The sequence below is a fragment of the Giraffa tippelskirchi genome, chromosome 3, assembly GCF_054371585.1.
Source record: "Giraffa tippelskirchi isolate mGirTip1 chromosome 3, T2T-mGirTip1v1.2.pri, whole genome shotgun sequence".
Taxonomy (NCBI): Eukaryota; Metazoa; Chordata; class Mammalia; order Artiodactyla; family Giraffidae; genus Giraffa; species Giraffa tippelskirchi.
Genome location: NC_137277.1, coordinates 68006821 through 68027150, shown reverse-complemented (window position 1 = coordinate 68027150; position 20330 = coordinate 68006821). Strand labels below are relative to the sequence as shown.

Genomic DNA, 20330 nt, shown 5'->3' with positions numbered 1-20330 from the left:
TATAAATATCCCAGAGGCAACCACCACTCTACCTACCATCAGATTAGTTTTGCCTGTTCTTGCACTTCACGTTAAGTGGAATTAGATAACATGTCCCCTATACTTCTTTCACTTTTAAGATAGTATTTTTGAGATTCACCTATTGCTGTAGCATGCAGCAGTAGCTGAGGAACTAAAATCCTACATCTCCCACAGCCATGCAATTAGGCAGGGTATACTGTATTACGCTTCAACACAGAATTTTAATGTAAGTTTAACAAACTTGAAAGATAAACTCCTCTGTACCACCTTATATGAACCCTGGGACATTTAGGTTAACACTGTCACTTACTCTTCTTCATTCCCTGACTCACTATCACTCCCAAACAGGTCCTTCTCTTCATTTTTCTTATCAGACAGTTCTTTCCCTGCTTCTTCGTCACTGTCAGATGCTATTGTCTTCTCTCTTTTGCCTGATTTGTCTGATATAACATCACTGTCAGAGTCATCTGCATCAGAGACAACACGACTCTTCTTTGCTGCTGTTGAAAAAGAAAACCATCATTAATCTTATTCACCATGGTCACTGTGTTAGTAAGTACAACAGGTGCTCTAAAATGGCAGTATGTGGCAAAAACCAAAGGTTTTATAACACACAGTTAAGAATAAAAAAAAACTTAAAGATTCACTCAGAGTCATCTTACAATTAGGAAGATGTTAGGAAAAAGTGGCCAACAGATGAAGTTTTTCACCAAAATAAAGTGGGCATCAATAGCTACCTTTCCTTTGGGGGAACGAAGAAAATAAGACTAGAATCTCTTCCATGCTGCCTAGTATTAGCATAACTCTTAAGGCTTGGATATTCTTTTGTGGAATCCCCGTTCCTAAATTATCCATCACTGCTCAATCTGGAATTTCAAACTGCACGTATGTTGCTCTTTTCCCTTCTCCTTTAGTAACTGTCAGTTTATAAGGGAATGTCTTTTCCAAAGAAAATATTTCATAAAAAAGTAATCAAGTAGTAAAGGCTGGAATACTCTGTGGAGACATTGAGTCTCTAAATTAGAGTACCTCACAAACTTCGCGGCATTCAATGATGTTTAACAAATGAAGACAGGTACTCTTGGGAGCTCAGTCATGTATGGATGGGATGTAGTGCATTCGCTGTCAAAGAGACCCACCACTAACTCTGGATACAGCTGCGTTTTCATGTATACATATTTCCTTGAATATTACTCTTTCTAGTAAAAAACAAACAAAAATTTTCATGTAAATCTTTCATACTGCTATTGTCATGCAGTCTATCTTATCAACTTAAAGCAGTTAGAACTTAACAAATACTGCTAAAACAACTCAAAGGAAATTTAATATTAAGACTTGCCAATGAGGGAATTTCCTGGTGTCCAGTGGTTAAGACGCTGCACTTTCATTGCCAAGGGCCTGAGTTCAATCCCTAGTTGGGGAACTAAGATTGCGTAAGCCAGAACTATGCTTCATAGTTATAAGTTTAGACAATAAGTAAAACTACTGATAAACAGCCCAAAATAATTCCTTACATGCTTTCTCTTCATCATCACTATCAGAAAGCACAGCAGCTTTTCGCTTTGCTGCTTTCTCCTCCTCCCCTTCTTTTTCTTCATCCTCATCACTGTCAATTTTGGCCCTTTTAGGCTCTTCCTCCTCGCTGTCGGAACTGTTGAACCGCTTCCTGTCTATATGGGCATCTGAAGGAAAGGAGTCATTCTGCACTTCTGTCTCCTCTCCCTTATTCTCCCCATCACTGTCCTCATCAGACTCTGGCTTCTGTTTGTGTCTGGAGGCATCCTCAGTTTCTGAATCACTGGCAGGTCCCTTCTGAGGCTCCTCACTCTCAGAGTCACTGACTCGGGGTTTGGGAAGCTCCTCATTTTCAGAATCACTGGCCTGGTTCCTCGGGGGGTCCTCACTTTCTGAATCACTTATTCGGGGTTTGGGGAGCTCCTCATTTTCCGAGTCACTGGCTTGGTGCCGTGGGGGATCCTCACTTTCTGAGTCACTGATACGGGGTTTGGGAAGCTCTTCATTTTCCGAGTCGCTGGCTTGGTGTCTTGGTGGGTCCTCACTTTCTGAGTCACTGATTTGGGGTTTGGGAAGCTCCTCATTTTCAGAGTCACTGGCCTGAGTCCTCTGAGGCTCCTCACTTTCTGAGTCACTGATCCGAGGCTTGGGAAGCTCCTCACTTTCAGAATCACTAATTCGAGGTTTAGGGAGCTCCTCATTTTCAGAGTCACTGGCTCGGTGCCTCGGAGGTTCCTCACTCTCTGAGTCACTGACTTGAGGTTTTGGAGCACCTTCTGTTTCCGAGTCACTGGCAGGACTTTTGGGGAGCTCTTCAACTTCTGAATCACTGGCAGGAGGCTTCCTAACATCTTCATTTTCTGAGTCACTTGCATGCCCATTAAGCAGTTCCTCATTTTCAGAGTCACTCGCAGGTAATTTCCTGGTCTCTTCACTTTCGGAGTCACTTCCATGGTGATTGACGTCTTCATTTTCAGAATCACTGGCAGGAGGCTCTGCATGCTCTTCAGACTCAGAGTCACTGTCCTTTTGTCTCTGGAGTTCCTCACTTTCAGAGTCACTGGCATTAAGATTTGAGGGGTCATCATTGTCAGAGTCTGTCACCTGATGTCTTTTGTTGAGGCTATCTTCTCGATCACTAGGTTCATTCTGAAAAATCAAGGGAGAAAAAATTAGAAAAGTAAAAAAAAAAGTTTGGTAGTAAAAATGTTAAATTTTCAGCTATTTTTTAAAAAATGTAGGAGTATGCCTGCTTAAATGTAGAATTCTTGTACCATACATATACAGAAACATCCCACTTTAAAAGAAGCCCACTGATCTGTGAAATGGCTAACATGGTTTAGATCTCAAAATGAGGAAAGATAATCTCACTTCATGAAATCTGTAAAGCATACCTACTCTACAGCACAGTTATATTTTGAAAAGCTAGATTAAAAAACAGCAACAAAAAATAAACTTTAACTTTCTCATATAATTCTAGCTCCTAAATAAATTCTTTAAATAAATACAGGCAAACATATACCCAAGTTCTTTATTAAAAAGGAACATTCTTGGGTTTTATAAGGTTAAAGCTGTTTTAAGGAAAAGAATTACAAAACTTTACTTAAAGGGCCAAATTGTACATAGAGCACATTCTCCCAAGTGAATCTGAACAAATGAGGAGCAAGCAGTTCACAGAGCCAAACAGCAAGTGTTAGGTTCTCTCCTGCTAGTTTATTCCTCACAACAGTGTTTTTCATAACAAGAAAACTGAGGTTTAGAGCAGTCTTGGTCTTACATCTAAGTAACCCTGGCACAAAAATTTAAGTTTTAGGGAAAACACTGACTAACCTAATACTAACATATAACATTACATGAAGTAATCTGAAAACTCTAGGGTACCAAGGTGATACAAGTATATTATGGCTGTGCTTTTGTAAATGCAGAGAAAAATATATAAAACTAAATATACCAAAATACTAACAACTAGAATGTGGGGAATTTTTTCCCTTCTAGTATCTGTACTCTCAGTAACACGGTAATTAATATTCTGGCTTAAAAAGTAAAGTACTTCTGTGTTTGAGTTTTCCTCCTTAAAAATATGTTGAGCCAGTATTTTTCTTTATAATATATGATGAACATTACCTGGACTTACTTTAGCACAGATCAATTCTCAACCAGCAAAGAGACAAAGTATAAGCTCACCATATCATGCAATGAAATAATTAAGTAGTAAGACAATTCAGTGACAGGATAAAAGGCTTATAAAATAAGCTTATAATATAAAAATTTGCTTTTCTCCTTCTGTATTTCACTGCCATCTTGACAGTAGAGTTCCAAAGATATAGTAACGGCTATAAATATATTCATTCAAATATAACATATTCAAGAAACTTTCTAAAATCATAAACTTTTCAAATTTCCCAAAGGTATTTTTCTTTTCAGAGAAGGCGATGGCACCCCACTACAGTACTCTTGCCTGGAAAATCCTATGGACGGAGGAGCCTGGTAGGCTGCAGTCCATGGGGTCGCTAAGAGTCGGACACCACTGAGCGCCTTCACTTTCACTTTTCCCTTTCACGCATTGGATAAGGAAATGGCAACCCACTTCAGTGTTCTTGCCTGGAGAATCCTAGAGACAGGAGAGCCTGGTGGGCTGCTGTCTATGGGGTCGCACAGAGTCGGACACGAATGAAGCGACTTAGCAGCAGCAGCATTTTTCTTTTATTATCATGGGTTACTCACAGCATAGCACTGTATTCCTTGTCAGTCATACACCTTATTATCCCAATAAAACTGGCATTTAATCTATTAAATTAGGACAGGAGAAACAACAGAATTTTTTCATACTGTACAAGATACAGTACTCCATACATTGCTAGAAGCTTACTTTTGGCTGTACTTTAATAGTATAATATACACTATTATGAAGGTGATATCCTAAAAGCCAGGAAGTGATTTATATGAAACTAAGCCATAAAAGGTGTGCAGACAACAGGTATTTAATTAATTTGTGATGACAGAGTCAAGAAGTTAACTATATTATTGAGGGTGGAAGGCAAAACATACAGGTACCAGCAGAGGTAACTAAAGCAGGAGGCAAAAGGGAAAATTTTTAACTGCCTTTTGGAATGCTTTCCATAACATACTCATGACATAACTCTAACAACATGTTCTTATGACTCTCTTTATTTCAGCTGCAAACAATAGAAATCATTTCAGGCTAACTCCAGAACAATCTTTCCAGAATCACAGCGGGATGAATGGTTAAAGGCTCTTAGAAGAGTAGGAACCAGGGCAGTTCAGAGAGCTCAGAAAGGAAACTCAAGGACCTTTCACTAGAGACTTAGCTCTCACCATTGATAAATTTTGGTGTTTAGGACCTCAGTTTTAAGTTCCCAGAAGACATGACCTAACAGGTCATGGCAATAGAGGATGTCCTGACTCTGTGGCTCAATGGGTTATAGCCAAAGCAGAGGCACAGCACTGGGAGACACTCCCAAAGAAAGGAGAGACGCCACGAACTGAGCAGTCATTCCAAAACGCATCTATTACACTCTACCCTGGACTTATCAACCAAGGACATGACATGTAATAACAACTGTGAAACTTATGAATTCTCTTCAGTTTTTGAGGAGATTTATAAAAACCTGAGTATCTACCCATCAGGTGTGGCACAATGGAGGAAAAGTGGGAAATCACTGTGTTAAGAAAGTACTGATTGATACACTCAAGTTAGACAATGTACTTCAGTGAATACATTATAAGACTTGGGAAAAGAGTATACTACAAATTATATGGTAAAACTTAGAAGTTATCAGAACGATATTAAAAAAACTTTAAGACTGGTTTCAGCAATTGCAGGACTTCCCTGGTGGCTCAGAGCTTAAAGCGTCTGCCTCCAATGCAGGAGACCCGGGTTCGATCCCTGGGTCGGGAAGATCCCCTGGAGAAGGAAATGGCAACCCACTCCAGTATTCTTGCCTGGAGAATCCCATGGACGGAGGAGCCTGGTAGGCTACAGTCCATGGCGTCGCAAAGAGTCGGACACGACTGAGCGACTTCACTCACTCACTCACTTCAGCAATTAGTTTAAATTGTAAACTTAAAAAAAAAATCCAAAAAAAAAAGTGTGCTTTTTAAAGTCATATTTGATATCAACAAATAAATAGTGGGATTCCCAGGTGGCACAGCGGTAAAGAACCCGCCTGCCAATGCAGGAGACACAGAGATGCGGCTTAAATCCCTGTGTCTGGAAGATCCCTTGGAATAGGAAATGGCAACCCACTACAGTATTCTTGCCTGGAGAATCCCATGGACAGAGGAGCCTGATGGGCTACAGTCCATAGAGTCGCAAAGAGTCGGACATGGCTGAGCAACTCAGTATACACATGCGCCATTTAAACACTATTTCTTAATATAAAAAGAATCCCCAATTTTAACTCTCAGAGAAACTGAGCTCTCTAACAGTCCTTAGAGGCTTTAGATATGTCTATAATGCCTCATATCCCACTCTTAAAATCATTTACACTGTAGTTATAAACAACTACTGGTTACCCACAATGAATGACCTGGTCGTTCATCTCAGCAAATAGTAACAGATTCCTTACGACCAGTGCCACAATATGCAGTGATAATCAACATTTTAAATTAAAAATAATTAATTAAAATGATATAAAGCAAGTATCAATTTGTAAATTTCAAAGTAGTATAAGAATGTCAAACAGAAGTCCTTGTAAAGAACCAAACAACTGAGGACAACTGTTTCCTCAATCAAAAGAATTAAACTCAAAACAGTTGAACTTGCAAATAACCCTTCACCATAAATTGGTAAAACATTCAACACCAAGTCACATAGTAAATTCCATGAGGAAATATTTACAGGAACATTTTCCAAAACATATTTCACTGGATCTTAATTCAAGAAGATAAATTTTAAATCCTCATCGTGGAGCTTTGACAATACATATCACTGTAAGAGCATAAGGAAGGATCTGAGAAATCCAGTTTTTATTACACAATGCTGTTAATCCAGTGTAGCTCCTGAAGGGCTGCATGGCTTTTGACTTTGTGAAACTCCAGCTTTACAGCAATCACACACATAATAAAATGAAGATATATACCAGAGTGTCTTTGTCAAAAGCTGGTTGATCTTAGAATCAGTCAAAAACAAAAATACTTCTGCTGGGTACTAGAAAAAGAAAATATCTACACAAAGTTTACGAGTTTATAATGATGGGTCTTCCCTGGTGACTCAGTGGTAAAGAATCTGCCTGCCAATGCAGGAGACACAGGTTTGATCCTTGGTGTGGGAGGATTCCACATGCCTCAGAGCAACTAAGCCTGTGTACAACTACTGAGTCTCTGCTCTAAAGCCTGGGAGCCACAATTACTGAAGCCCGCACCCCCTAGAGCCGGTGCTCCACAAGGGAAGTCACTGCAATAAGAAGCCCGCACACCCCACTAGAAAGTAGCCCCTGCTGGCAGCAACTAGAGAAAAGTCCACATAGCAACGAAGACCCAGCACAGCCAAAAATAAATAAATAAAAGTAAGAAGTTTATAATGATGAAGCAAACTCCCACCTACCTCTCCAGACTCACTTCTGCCCTTTCACCAGCATCAACTCTATGCACTGCACCAGCAGTCCCCAAACTCCTGCATTAAGAATCATCTGGGAAGCTTCGGTGAAAACTTACAGATTTTTGTGCTTCTCATCTCCAGGTATTTAGACAGTAAATCTGGGAAAGGGGTCAAAGAATCTGCATTTTGACATCTAATCCAAGTGACTCTAACCGCACATTAACATTTTACTGCAGACACATGAACTATAGACTTCACTACATTACTCCATGTTTTCACCTCACCTTGTCCTTTTCATATCTCAACATGAGGCAAAAACACCCCCTTCCTGAAGCCTCTTTCATCCTTCTCTCTAGGTAGAATGGTCATCTTCTACTGTAAAATTTAGGGAAATTATCTTAATTTCTCAAAGTCCTCAATCTGACAGAGTCAGAAATAGTATTTATAATTTAGAGGTCGGTTTATTCAGAGGACCAAATGCATGCAAAGCAATTAGCATGTGTCAGTGAGCACTCAATGTATGTTGCTAATCATCCATCCAAATATTAATTATTAATTATAAGACATTCACCTTGAAGACAGAGCTCAAATACATCATCTATGCAGGCTGAGTTGGTCAGTCAATCCTCCTTTCACATCACCAGAGCATCTTGTGCATCTACCTCACTAAAAGGTGATTTTTTTACATTTATCTTCATAATATGAATGAATAAATGACCTTAAGATAAGAGACCATTTAAGAAAAATAACCCAAAACCTATTTTTTACCTTCAGTATAGAAATAAAACAAACCCCACAAGATAATGCTTAACAAAAAAGAACCAAAGCAAAATATGTTTTTCTCATTAATTTGGTAGACTCAGAGATAAAGGCTGAAACCTAACACAAAGAAAGGACGTGTAAATGGAATTGAAAGAAGTGCTAACAAATAGGGTAAACAAGGAGAGCAATGTCTAAAAAGAATCTTCTACGGGCTTCAAAGTACTCCTCATAGGAATGCTTTCCTTATATTAGCACAACCTTTCTGTGGAAAGACCCAAATGATTGCAGACTGCTGTCTCTTCTCAGTTCAAAGTAAAGTTGGGGCTAATGGGGCTGTCACCAACTTCAACAAAAGATGGATACTTGTGCCCACTAGCCTTTGCCTATAGTCAGCAAAAAAGGAGAAGCCAGGCACCATTTCCAAACGTCTTTCTCAATAGCCCCATACACTATTTTTTCCTGTGAGACTCTCAAGAGGGGAACATTACTTTTCTATGTAGATAAAACCTATAAACTGGATTCTAAAATGCACATTACTTTCCATACATTTTCTGTGGAACAAAAACCAGCTATCATAATCCACAACTAATTTCATGCTGCTCAAGAGAATATTCAAATAAAACAACAAAAATGAGAACTGGCAACTAGTTATAACTATGTTGCATTTATGCTCAAATTGCTTTATTTAAAAAACCGTGTTTCCAAAGAAGTTAAAATGTCACTGTTCGCAGATGACATGAAGATTCTAAAGATGCTACCAGAAAACTACTAGAACTCATCAATGAATGTGGTAAATTTTCAGGTTACAACATTAATACTCAGAAATCTGTTGCATTTCTATACATAAGAACGAAAGATCAGAAAGAGAAACCTCAAGAAGTGATTCTATTCACTACTGCATCAAAAAGAATAAAATACCTAGAAGTAAATCTACTTTCCAGCCATAATACTCACTCCTGAAATACAACAAATCCTTCTCAGTTCTAGGCCTTTGAACCTGTGGTTCTCGCCAGCTAGAATGATCACCACAGCCTCTAACTGGCTTCTCCAACTGGTAATGTCCGTCATTCCTCGGAGTCTACTTAGCCCACCCTTCCATCCTCCTACAATCTTTGTATGTGTCCTTTATGTGATTTTAAAATATATTTAAAGTTATTTGATGCATCCTAATAAAAATAGATAACTATATAAAATGATGGGACAGTTATTCTAGCTGTTCTCCTTTGATTTCAACTATTAATGTGCAAACAGAAAAGTATATTAAAATCGCCTTCAACAACACAACCCAAAGATCACCATTATTTACATTTTTTACAAGGAATTTCCTCCTAATCTCTTCTCTGTGTGAATTTACTTTAAAACAGTAAATAAGGATCTAGAATCACAATTTAATGGCCAGTATCTTTTAAGTCAGTCAGTCAGTTCAGTCACTCAGTCGTGTCTGACACTTTGCGACCCCATGAATCACACAGCACGCCAGGCCTCCCTGTCCATCACCAACTCCTGGAGTTGACCCAAACTCATGTCCATCGAGTCGGTGATGCCATCCAGCCATCTCATCCTCTGTTGTCCCCTTCTCCTCCTGCCCCCAATCCTTCCCAGCATCAATTCTCCTATTTCACAAAATATTTTTTTGGAAACAACTTTAATGGTTGCATTGCCATTCTTAGAAATGTTCTCTTTATATTTTAATTACTAATTTTCATTTTGTTGGATACTTAGTTTCCTTTCTTATGTTTTCTACGCCTCATTTGTCTATTTCAGTGTTCTCAACCTGAGGGTGGTTCTGAGTCCTCCCCTAATAGGGCATTTGTGAATGCAAAGACCCTTTGGTTGGCAATGACTGGAAAGGATATGTTACTACCATTTTATTTAATGCTTTGGAACTAGGATACTAAATGTCCTGCAATATAAAGGACTGCCTCTAAATGCCAACAGCTGGCTTATTCAGAATCATCTGTTTAGCACTGGGCGGCTCTCCGTGCAGCGGAGGCCACACCCACACACAGGCAGGAGAACCAATGAGATGAAAGGGCCCCGTGGAGAAGGCAATGGCACCTCACTCCAGTACTCTTGACTGGAAAATCCCATGGGTGGAGAAGCCTGGTAGGCTGCAGACCCATGGGGTCGCTAGGAGTTGGACACGACTGAGCGACTTCACTTACACTTTTCCCTTTCATGCACTGGAGAAGGAAATGGCAACCCACTCCAGTATTCTTGCCTGGAGAATCCCAGGGACGGCGGAGCCTGGTGGGCTGCTGTCTATGGGGTCGCACAGAGTCGGACACGACTGAAGCGACTTAGCAGCAGCAGCAGCAGAGAATGTGTTAATAAGAGTAACAAGTAAAGCATCCTGGTTTCTTCTGGAATGTGAACTGGGAAACATAGCTTCAACCAACTAGTAAAGGAGATAAAAACGAAGCTAAGTGAAAACTTCTGGTATGAAAATGAAAAGCTCTGCTGACCCACTCTACAGTGAAACCGGTTAGAAGTATTTAAAAACAACCATTCAGGGACCTCCCTGGGGGTCCAGTGGTTAAGACTCAGAACTTCCACTGCAGTAGGTGAGGGTTTGATCCCTGGGCAGGGAACTAATATCCTGTATACCATGGGGTGTGGCCAAAAAAAAAAATTTGAGAGGAAATAAAAAGACATACCTTTAAGTGTAAATAAAAAAAAATAAAAACAACCATTCAAAGCCTCTGGAAATGGTACTAAAGACAAAGAGCAAATAAAGAAGCATCTATCCAAGAAGGTCTACAAAAATTTGGTAAGAAAGGCAAAAATAGCTGGTATTTGAACCAATACTACTCCTTACTTCCACCCTCAGAGATCAGCAAGTAAATGATTCTACTCCAGGCTGCTGCAGTCAAAAACAAGGTACTCTCTCCCTCTAGCTCCGGAGGGTGGGGTTTCTTCCCAGGAAAAGCATGACGTCAGTGTTTCTCATTCTGCCTCCAGCTATCTGTTGCTGCAGGTAAGTTCCTGGCAAGAGCAGTGGAAATGGGTGGCTCTCAATCACAGCAAGAAGCCTCTCCTGGGGAAGAGCACACTGAGAATCCTGGAGCCCTCATCACCTCTGCCTGAATTTGTGCCACAGTGGTTCCATGCCAAGAGAGGCAAGCCAGGAGCACTTCAGGTTGCTATCCAATTCCCATCCCACACTGAGAGCTCAGCTTCTGGAACTGGGATGTCACTCAGAGAGAAACTTGCCATTGCCCTTTCCCTCCTCAAACTTCAGATCCCTGGCTCAGAGGGAAAAAGCAGGCAGTAGGACTTCTCTGGTGGTCCAGGGGTTAAGAATCAGCCCGCCAATGCTGGGGACACAGGTTTGATTCCTGGTCTGGGAAGATTCCACATGCTGTGGGCAACTAAAACCGGACACCACAACTACTGAACCTGTGTGCCTAAAGTCCGTGCTCTGCAACAAGATGAAAGCCACCACAATGAGAAGTCCATGCACTGCAACTAGAGAGTAGCCACCACTTGCTGCAACTAGAGAAAGCCTGCATGCAGAGATGAAGACCCAGCATAGCCAAATAAATACATAAATAATAAAAAGCAGGCAGTAAACCAGACAGCTTCCAATTTTTCCCCAAAGAAACCAACTTCATCTGTAACCAAGCTTGGGGAAGTTCAGGCTAAGGCACTTTGACTGGAAGTTGTGGTGAAATGCACTTAGGAGGAGATTCAAAATATAGATAAACTGTAGGCCAGCTAGTTTGCAGGAGATAAGCAGGTAATAATATAGCTGGGAGGAGCCAGACTAACTTCTTGAGCAGTTTATGCCATAGAGCAATGCTGAAAAAAACAGAGGCATTAGTGGAGTTTTAACAACTCATGACGGTAACAAAAAGAGTCCTATTAATACTACTATCATCCCAGGTGACAGTCAGCATGTCCCAAATTGCACATCTGAGGATGCAACATCAGAGATTTAAAGCTGTGGGTGAGGAAACAGAATTCACTAAAATAATCCAGTTAGTCATTAAACAATTCAAAACATCCAGTTTCCAACAATAAATGAAAAGGCATGCAAAGAAACTGGAAAGTTGACCCATAACCAGGAAAAAAGCAGACAATAGAAACTGCCTGTGACAGCAACCAGATACCAGATTTATCAAAAAAGACTTCGAAGTGTTCATTCATAAACATTCTTAAAGAAATAAAGGCATGATGACAATATCATACCAAATACACAATATATATAGAAACAGAAATTTGATCACTTAAAATAACAACACAGTAAGATTAACAACTGACTCCTCAATGGAAACAATGGAGGCCAACAAGCAGTGGGATAACATATTCAAAGAGCTCAAAGAAAAACTGAATAAAGCTATCTTTCAAAAAAAAAAAAAAGAGTTAACCAAAAAAAAGAAAAAAAAAAAAAACTTTTCCAGATGACCAAAAGAGGAAAGAATTTGTCTAGCAGACCTACCATACAAGAACTGCTAAATGAAGTTCTTCAGGCTGAAAGCAAGTGACCTCAGTGAATCCACATGAAAAAAACAATAACCACCAGTAAAGGTAACTGTAATTATAAAAGGCAGTACAAATCCGTATGTTTTCCTTTCTTGATGTAACTGACTGAAACAACAGTGCATAAATATGTATATACTGTATTGCTGAACCTGCAATATGTAAGAATATAATGTGCATTTCCCAATGACAGTACAAAGAAGGTAGATGGGAACAAAGTTGTATTACATTAAGGAAAAACTTTAGTCTGTACTTGAAGTTATCAGCTTAAAAGAGACTGGTATAAGATATTTTACATAAGCCTCATGGTAAGCCACAAAGCAAAAAGGTGTAAGTAATCTTAGCATACTGCTACAGAAAATCATCAAACCACAAAGGAAGAGAGCAGGAGAAAGAAAAAAGGCAAGACAAAACAGTAAGAAAACAATGAACAAAACTGCAATAATAAGCCCCTAACTATCAATATTTACTTTAAATGTAAATGGACTCAATTCTCCAACCAAAAGACAGTGGCTGAATGGATGGGAAAAAAACAAACTGAGCTATGTGCTGTCTACAAGAGACACTTCAGCTTTTAGGACACATGCAGGCTGGGGGAAAAAAGGGATGGAAAAAGATATTCCATGCAAATGGAAACCAAATGAAAGCAAAGGTAGCTATATTAGCTATATTTATAGTAAGAGAAAATAGACTTTTAGCAGAAACTATAATAAAATACAAAGGAAATCATTATATAATGATAAAAGTTACTCCAACAAGAGAATTTAACATTTGTAAATATTTATGCACCCAACATCAGAACACCTAAATATTAATACACCTGAAAGAAGAAATAAGATATCCATGCAATAATTGTAGGGAACGTCAACCCCTCACTTTCAATAATGGACAGATTTGACAGAAAATCAATAAGGAAGTACTGGGCTTAAACCACATGTTAGTCCAAAAGGACTGAAGAGACATTTACAGAACGTTTCACTCAACAGAAGCAGAGTACACATTTTTCTCGTGTACATAGAACAAACTCCAGTATAGATCAGATGTTAGGCCACAAAATAAGTCCTAATAAATTTAAGAAGACTGAAATCATACCAAACATCTTTTCCAACCACAATGGTATGAAAGTAGAAATCAATTATGAGAAGAAAACAGAATATTTCACAAATATGTGGAGATCAAACATCATGTTACTAAACAACCAATGAGTCAAAGCAGAATTAAAAAAATATCTTTGAGACAAATGAAAATATGCCAAAATATGCCAAAACTTATGGAAAACAGTAAAGTAGTTCTAAGAAGGAAGGTTACAACAACAGACGCCTACATTAAGAAAAAAAGAAATATCTTAAACAACAACTTTATACCTCAAGGAACTGGAAAAAAAGAATAAACTAAGCCCAAAGTTATTAGACGAAAAGAAGTAAGAAAGATTAGAGCAAAAATAAATGAAATAGAGACTAAAAAGACAACAGAAAGATCAATAAAATTAAGACTTGTTTTTTAAAAAGATAAACAAATAGGCAAACTTTTAGCCCGACTTACCAAGGGGGGGAAAAAGATGGAAAGAAGTTAAACTATAAAGGAAAGAAAAGCTGTCAACGTTACAATTGACACCACACAAATACAAAGGATCATAAAAACTAAAGAACTGTATGCCAAGAAATTGGACAATCTATAAGAAACAAATTTCTAGAAACATTCAAATTAAGACTGAATCAAGAAGAAACAAAATCTAAACAGATAGATTACCATGAAGAGACTGAATCAGTAATGAAAAACGAAGTTCAGGACCAGATGGCTTCACTGGTTGAATTCTACCAAACATTTAGAGGAATTAATACAGTACTTCTCAAATGGTGCCAACTGAAGAGGAGGGAACATTTCCAAAATCATTTTATGAAACCAGCATTACCCTGATACCAAAACCAGACAAGGACACAAGAAAAGAACATTACAGGCCAATATCCCTGATGAACATAGATGCAAAAATTCTCAAAAAATTATTAGCAAACTAAATTCAGCAAGACATTAAAACAATCATACACTATGATCAAATGGGATTTATTCCATGGATGCAAGGATGGCTCAATATACACAAATTAATGTGACACACCATATTAACAAAATGAAAACTAAAAATCACATGATCATCTCAATGGCTGCAGAAAAAAAAAAAAGCAGACAAAATTTTACATCGATTAACGACAAAAACTCTCAACAAACTGGGTAAAGAGAGAATGTATCTCAACATAATAAAGACCATGTGACAAGCTCACAGCCAACATCACACTCAATGGTGCAAAGCTGTAAGCTTTTCCTCTAAATTCAGGAAAAGACACAAATGCCATCCCTCACCACTTTTATACAACACTGTATTGGAAGTCTTAGTAACTGGGCAAGAAAAAGAAATAAAAGGCTTCCAAAACAGGAAGAAGCAACAGTGTCATTATTTGCAGATGACATACTATATCGGAGAAGGCAATGGCACCCCACTCCAGTACTCTTGCCTGGAAAATCCCATGGACAGAGGAGCCTGGTAGGCTGCAGTCCATGGGGTCGCTAAGAGTCAGACATGACTGAGCAACTTCACTTTCCCTTTTCACTTTCATGCATTGGAGAAGGAAATGGCAACCCACTCCAGTGTTCTTGCCTGGAGAATCCCAGCGACGGGGGAGCCTGGTGGGCTGCCGTCTATGCGGTCGCACAGAGTCGGACACGACTGAAGCGACTTAGCTAACGACTCACCGGAAAACTGCTAGAACTAATCAGTGAATCTGGTAAAGTTGCAGGGTACAAATCAACATATAAAAAAATCTGTTTCATTTCTTTACACTAAAAAATTGATATTATTAAAATGACCATATTACCCAAAGCAACCTACAGGTTCAATGTAATCCCTTTCAAAACTGCAATGGCATTTTTAACATAACTAGGAAAAAATAATCCTAAAATAAACCACAAAAGATCCTGAATATCCAAAACCCTGAGAAAGAACAAAGATGGAGATATCATATGCCCTGATCTCAAAGCTACAGTAGTCAAAACAGTCAAACAGTCAAAACAGTCAAAACAGTATGGTACTGGCATAAAAAATAGACACACAGATCGACACAACAGAATAGAGCCCAGAAATTAACCGAAGCACCTATGGTCAAGCAATCTACAACAAAGGGGTCAAGAACATACAATGAGAAAGAACAGTCTCTTCAATGAATGGTATTGAGAAAACTGAACAGCTACATGCAAAAGAATCAAACTGGATTACTTCCACACCATATATAATAATATACTAAAAATGGATTAAAAACTTAAATGTAAAACCTAAATCCACAGAACTCCTAGAAGAAAAAATATGTAGTGCACTCCTGTCTTAGCAATATTTTTTTGGACATTTTTTGGACACGTCTCCTCAGGGAAGGAAAACAAAAACTAAAATAAACAAATGGAACTATATAAAACTAAAAAGCTTTTGCACAGCAAAACAAACTATCAACAAAACAAAACGGTTGCCTACTTAATGGGATAAAATATTTGCAAAAAATATATCTGTTAAGGGGTTAATATCCAAAATACACAAAGAATTCACACAACTCAACATTAAGAAAACAAATAACCCAACAACAAAATGTGCAGAGGCTGTAAATAGCTATTTGTCCAAAGAAGATATACAATGGCCAACAGACACATGAAAAGACCACTCATCATCAGGGACATGCACAGCAAAATCACAGTATCAGGAGTATCACCGCACACCTGTCAGAATGGCTATTATCAAAAAGACAAGAAATAACAAGTGTTGGCAAAGATGTGACGGAATGGGAACATCTCTGCACTGCTGGTAGGAATGTAAACTGATGCAGCTACTGTGAAAAAACAGGGGAAACAATTTAAATGTTCATTAACTGACAAATGGATAAACAAAATGTGGTTTATCCAAAGAATGGAATACTACTGATCACAAAACGGAATCAAATACTAACACATGCTACAACTTGGATAAACATTGAAAGCACTAAGTGAAAGAAGCCAGTCATAAAAGACCACATGTCATATAATTCTAGTCATATGAAATGTCCAAAATAAGGAGGGGCTGGGGAGTGGGAGCACAAGCTGGAATTAAGATTGCTGGGAGAAATATCAATAACCTCAGATATGCAGATGACACCACCCTTATGGCAGAAAGTGAAGAACTAAAGAGCCTCTGGACGAAAGTGAAAGAGGAGAGTGAAAAAGTTGGCTTAAAACTCGACATTCAGAAAACTAAGATCATGGCATCTGGTCCCATCACTTCATGGGAAATAGATGGGGAAACAGCGTCAGACTTTATTTTTTTGGGCTCCAAAATCACTGCAGATGGTGACTACAGCCATGAAATTAAAAGACGTTTACTCTTTGGAAGAAAAGTTATGACCAACTTAGACAGCATATTAAAAAGCAGAGACATTATTTTGCCAACAAAGGTCCGTCTAGTCAAGGCTATGGTTTTTCTAGTAGTCATGTATGGATGTGAGAGTTGGACTATAAAGAAAACTGAGTGCCGAAGAACTGATGCTTTTGAACTGTGGTGTTGGGGAAGACTCTTGAAAGTCCCTTGTACTGCATCCAACCAGTAGTCCATCCTAAAGGGAGATCAGTCCTGGGTGTTCACTGGAAGGACTGATGTTGAAGCTGAAACTCCAATACTTTGGCCACCTGATGAGAAGAACTGACTCACTGGAAAAGACCCTGATGCTGGGAAAGACTGAAGGCAGGAGGCGAAGGGGACGACAGAGGATGAGATGGCTGGATGGCATCACCGACTCGATGGACTTGAGTCTGAGTAAACTCCGGGAGTCAGTGATGGACAGGCAGGCCTGGCGTGCTGCAGTCCATGGGGTCGCAAAGTGTCGGACACAACTGAGCAACTGAACTGACTGATTAACTGGAGGGTGGGAGTGGTAAAGAGGTAATAGCTAAAGGGTTTCCTTTTGATGTGATTAAAATATTCTAAAAAGGACTGTGTTGATGGTTGTACTGCTGTGAATATACTAAAGATCACTGAATCGCACACTTTAAATGGGTGAATTGTATGGTATGTACGTTTATCTCAATAAAGCTGTGTAGAAAAAAAGGTGTTATTTTTAAAGGTCAAATTTGACATATAAAAAAAATCCATGATGAACAAAGTATCAAAATTTAAACACTGGGATATGTATTACTTATTTTTTCTTTGCTTCAGGCTCCAATATGGACCACTAAAGCACTGTTACTAATCCTGACTTTAAGATTTTGCTATTTTTTCATCATATTTATTGTATTAAGTTTTAAAATATTATCTTGATCTTTTTCAACACTTTCCTTATAGATCTAAAGGAACACATGCAGAGTGAGTACTACAGGTAAAATGAACTAAAAAACAAACAAAACCTGGCTTGTAGAACTCCAAAATCCAAATGGGAAAAACATTATTTGGAAAATCAAGTTGTGAGTACCATCTTCCACCAGGCAAAATAATGCCCCACAAAAGATGACCACAGAACGTGTAAATATGCAAAAGCAATGTACAGATGTAATTAAGTATAGGGAGATTATCCTGAATTACCTGAGTAGGCCCAATATATTAATAATTATAAGGGTCCTTATGTAGGGGAAGGAGGAAAGTCAGGGAAACAGACATATAAGGAAGTAAGCAAAGGTCTGAGAGATCTGAAGATGCTACAGTTCCAGCTTTGAAGATGGAAGACGCCATATGCCAACCAGTGCCAAGTGTCCCACAGAGCTGGAGAAGGCAAGGAAGCAGATTCTCCCTTAGAGAAAGAACACAGCCCTAGTGACACCCTGATTTTAACCCAGTGAGACCCACTTTGGACTTCTGACCCCTGGAATTTTAAGAAACAAATCTCTGAGGTTTTATTTAGCCACTAAATTTGTATCCAGTTGTTATGGCTGCAATAGGAAACTAATACACGTCTTTCAAATTATGGGGCTATAATCTGCACTGCTCCATATAATGTAACTGTACTTTTTCAAGAGTACAACTGCCACTCAAAACTACTAGTAATTAGGATAACCTTTCTGGAGGGGAAAATCTATGAAAAGCACAAAAGTATGCTCACGGCAGACTTCACTGACAATAGCTAGACAGCCTAAATGTTAACAATTAGGAAACTGGTGAATAAGTAATAGTTCATCCGTGTTACGGAGAAGGCAATGGCACCCCACTCCAGTACTCTTGCACAGAAAATCCCATGGACGGAGGAGCCTGGTAGGCTACAGTCCATGGGGTCGCGACGAGTGGGACACGACTGCGCAACTTCACTTTCACTTTTTCCTTTCATGCACTGGAGAAGGAAACAGCAACCCACTCCAGTGTTCTTGCCTGGAGAATCCCAGGGACAGCGGAGCCTGCTGGGCTGCCGTCTATAGGGTCGCACAGAGTCGGACACGACTGAAGCGACTTAGCAGCAGCAGCAGCATTCACGTTATAAAATATTAAGCAGCCATTAAAAATTACACTTAGCGAGAATCTTTAATGACATGGGGAAATACTTAAGTATTTAAAATCTTAAGAGATAAAAATGTTATACAGACATGTAATATATATGTATATTTCAAGTAACTTAAAACATATACATACATTCTATATAAGAATAAAAATGCAGGAGAAATAATATTTAAAAAGTTAATAGTCATATCTGTGACAGGAGTATGCTGACTTTAATTTTTTAAACTTTCATATAATCTCTAAATTTACAACATGCACATTTATTTATTTAGAATCCATCTCATTAAAAAAAAAAGTAGTTGAAAAAAAGAAAGTCAACACTACATTTATAACACACTTATAACTGAAGCATGAAGCCATGAGTCAATCTCCTGATGCTGTTTTCCAAAATGGGAAATTTAGATATTACACACTAAACATACTATAACAATGTTTACATTATCAAGTAATTTCTATTTATCAATTATATATTAATTAGAATTTAGTCTAAATGCTTCATTATCAAGTAATTTCCACCTATCAATTATATATTAATTAAAATTTAGTCTAAATACTTAATAGTATACAAAAAAACAAAATGACACCAAAATAACTAAACGATAAGCCCTCCTCCCACTTCTGATCTCATCTGCCCCATATTTATTCTACTGTAGCCACAATGGCTCCCACCTTAGATCTTTGTTGGGAATGTTTATTCGCTACATAGCCATGTAGCTATTCCTTCACCTCCTTTCACATCTTGATTCAAATGTCACTTTCTTAATAAGGCCTACATGTACCTCCCTATTTAACACTAAAGCCTGCCCTCCATCCTGGCACCCTTCACTCCATTCTTTCTTTCTTCTTTCTCCACAGCAGTTATCATCTTCTAACAAACTATACAATTTTCTTTTTTTAAAGTATATTGTTTAATGTCTTTCTTCTGCTACTGGAAAACAAGTCCAAGAGAAGGATTTTCGTGGCAGTGGAACCTCATTAAGTCATTGATATGTCAAAAGAGCCTGACACATAGCAGATGCTCAATAAATATTTGTTGGATATATGGCTATACTAGAGACATATCAAAGGACAGAGTCAATAATACAATCTCTAACAATTGCATCTATTATTGCATGTAATAACCTAAAATTGGACAATTTTCTGTGCATGTGTAGTTAAGCAAAATAGATGGCATATGGGCCATCTTTATCATTCCTACATTTCAGTTTGTGTTTTACTGAAAACTTAAAGCTGAATTTTTAAAAGTCTCAATTTTATTTTGTTAACATTGTGCATGCAGCACAGACTGCATAACCAGGCAAGCAAATTAAAATGATAACAAAGGTGATAACCCCCATAACTTTCTGTTTCAATTGGTATTTCTTCAGAATGCAAATCCTCACTGTCCAATTAATACATCATTCTGAGAATGAGGAGGCCTAGTCAAATATCAAATGCCTGGCCTATTTTCTGAATCAATAAGCACAGTTGAGACTGCCTAATATCCAAAATGAGACTCAATCAGTA

At 38.4% G+C, this 20330-nt stretch overlaps 1 protein-coding gene across 21 annotated transcripts in view; it reads right to left on the bottom strand.

Annotated features, from left to right (window-relative positions):
* The window catches only part of IWS1 (interacts with SUPT6H, CTD assembly factor 1), a 47872-nt gene that overhangs the window by 24934 nt on the left and 2608 nt on the right, over positions 1 to 20330 (bottom strand). For 12 of the 21 annotated variants that reach the window (XR_014079831.1, XR_014079830.1, XR_014079833.1 and 9 more), the window contains exons 3-4: positions 1536 to 2685; positions 332 to 521 (exon numbers count right to left, since the gene is read on the bottom strand). Coding sequence is in view for 13 of the 21 variants with exons in the window: in XM_081581135.1 (XP_081437261.1) it covers positions 332 to 521; positions 1536 to 2685 (1340 nt within the window). In the remaining 8 variants the exon portion in view is untranslated. The remainder of the gene's footprint in view (positions 1 to 331; positions 522 to 1535; positions 2686 to 20330) is intronic. The other 9 variants (XR_014079834.1, XR_014079836.1, XR_014079835.1 and 6 more) reach the window with 2 other exon arrangements.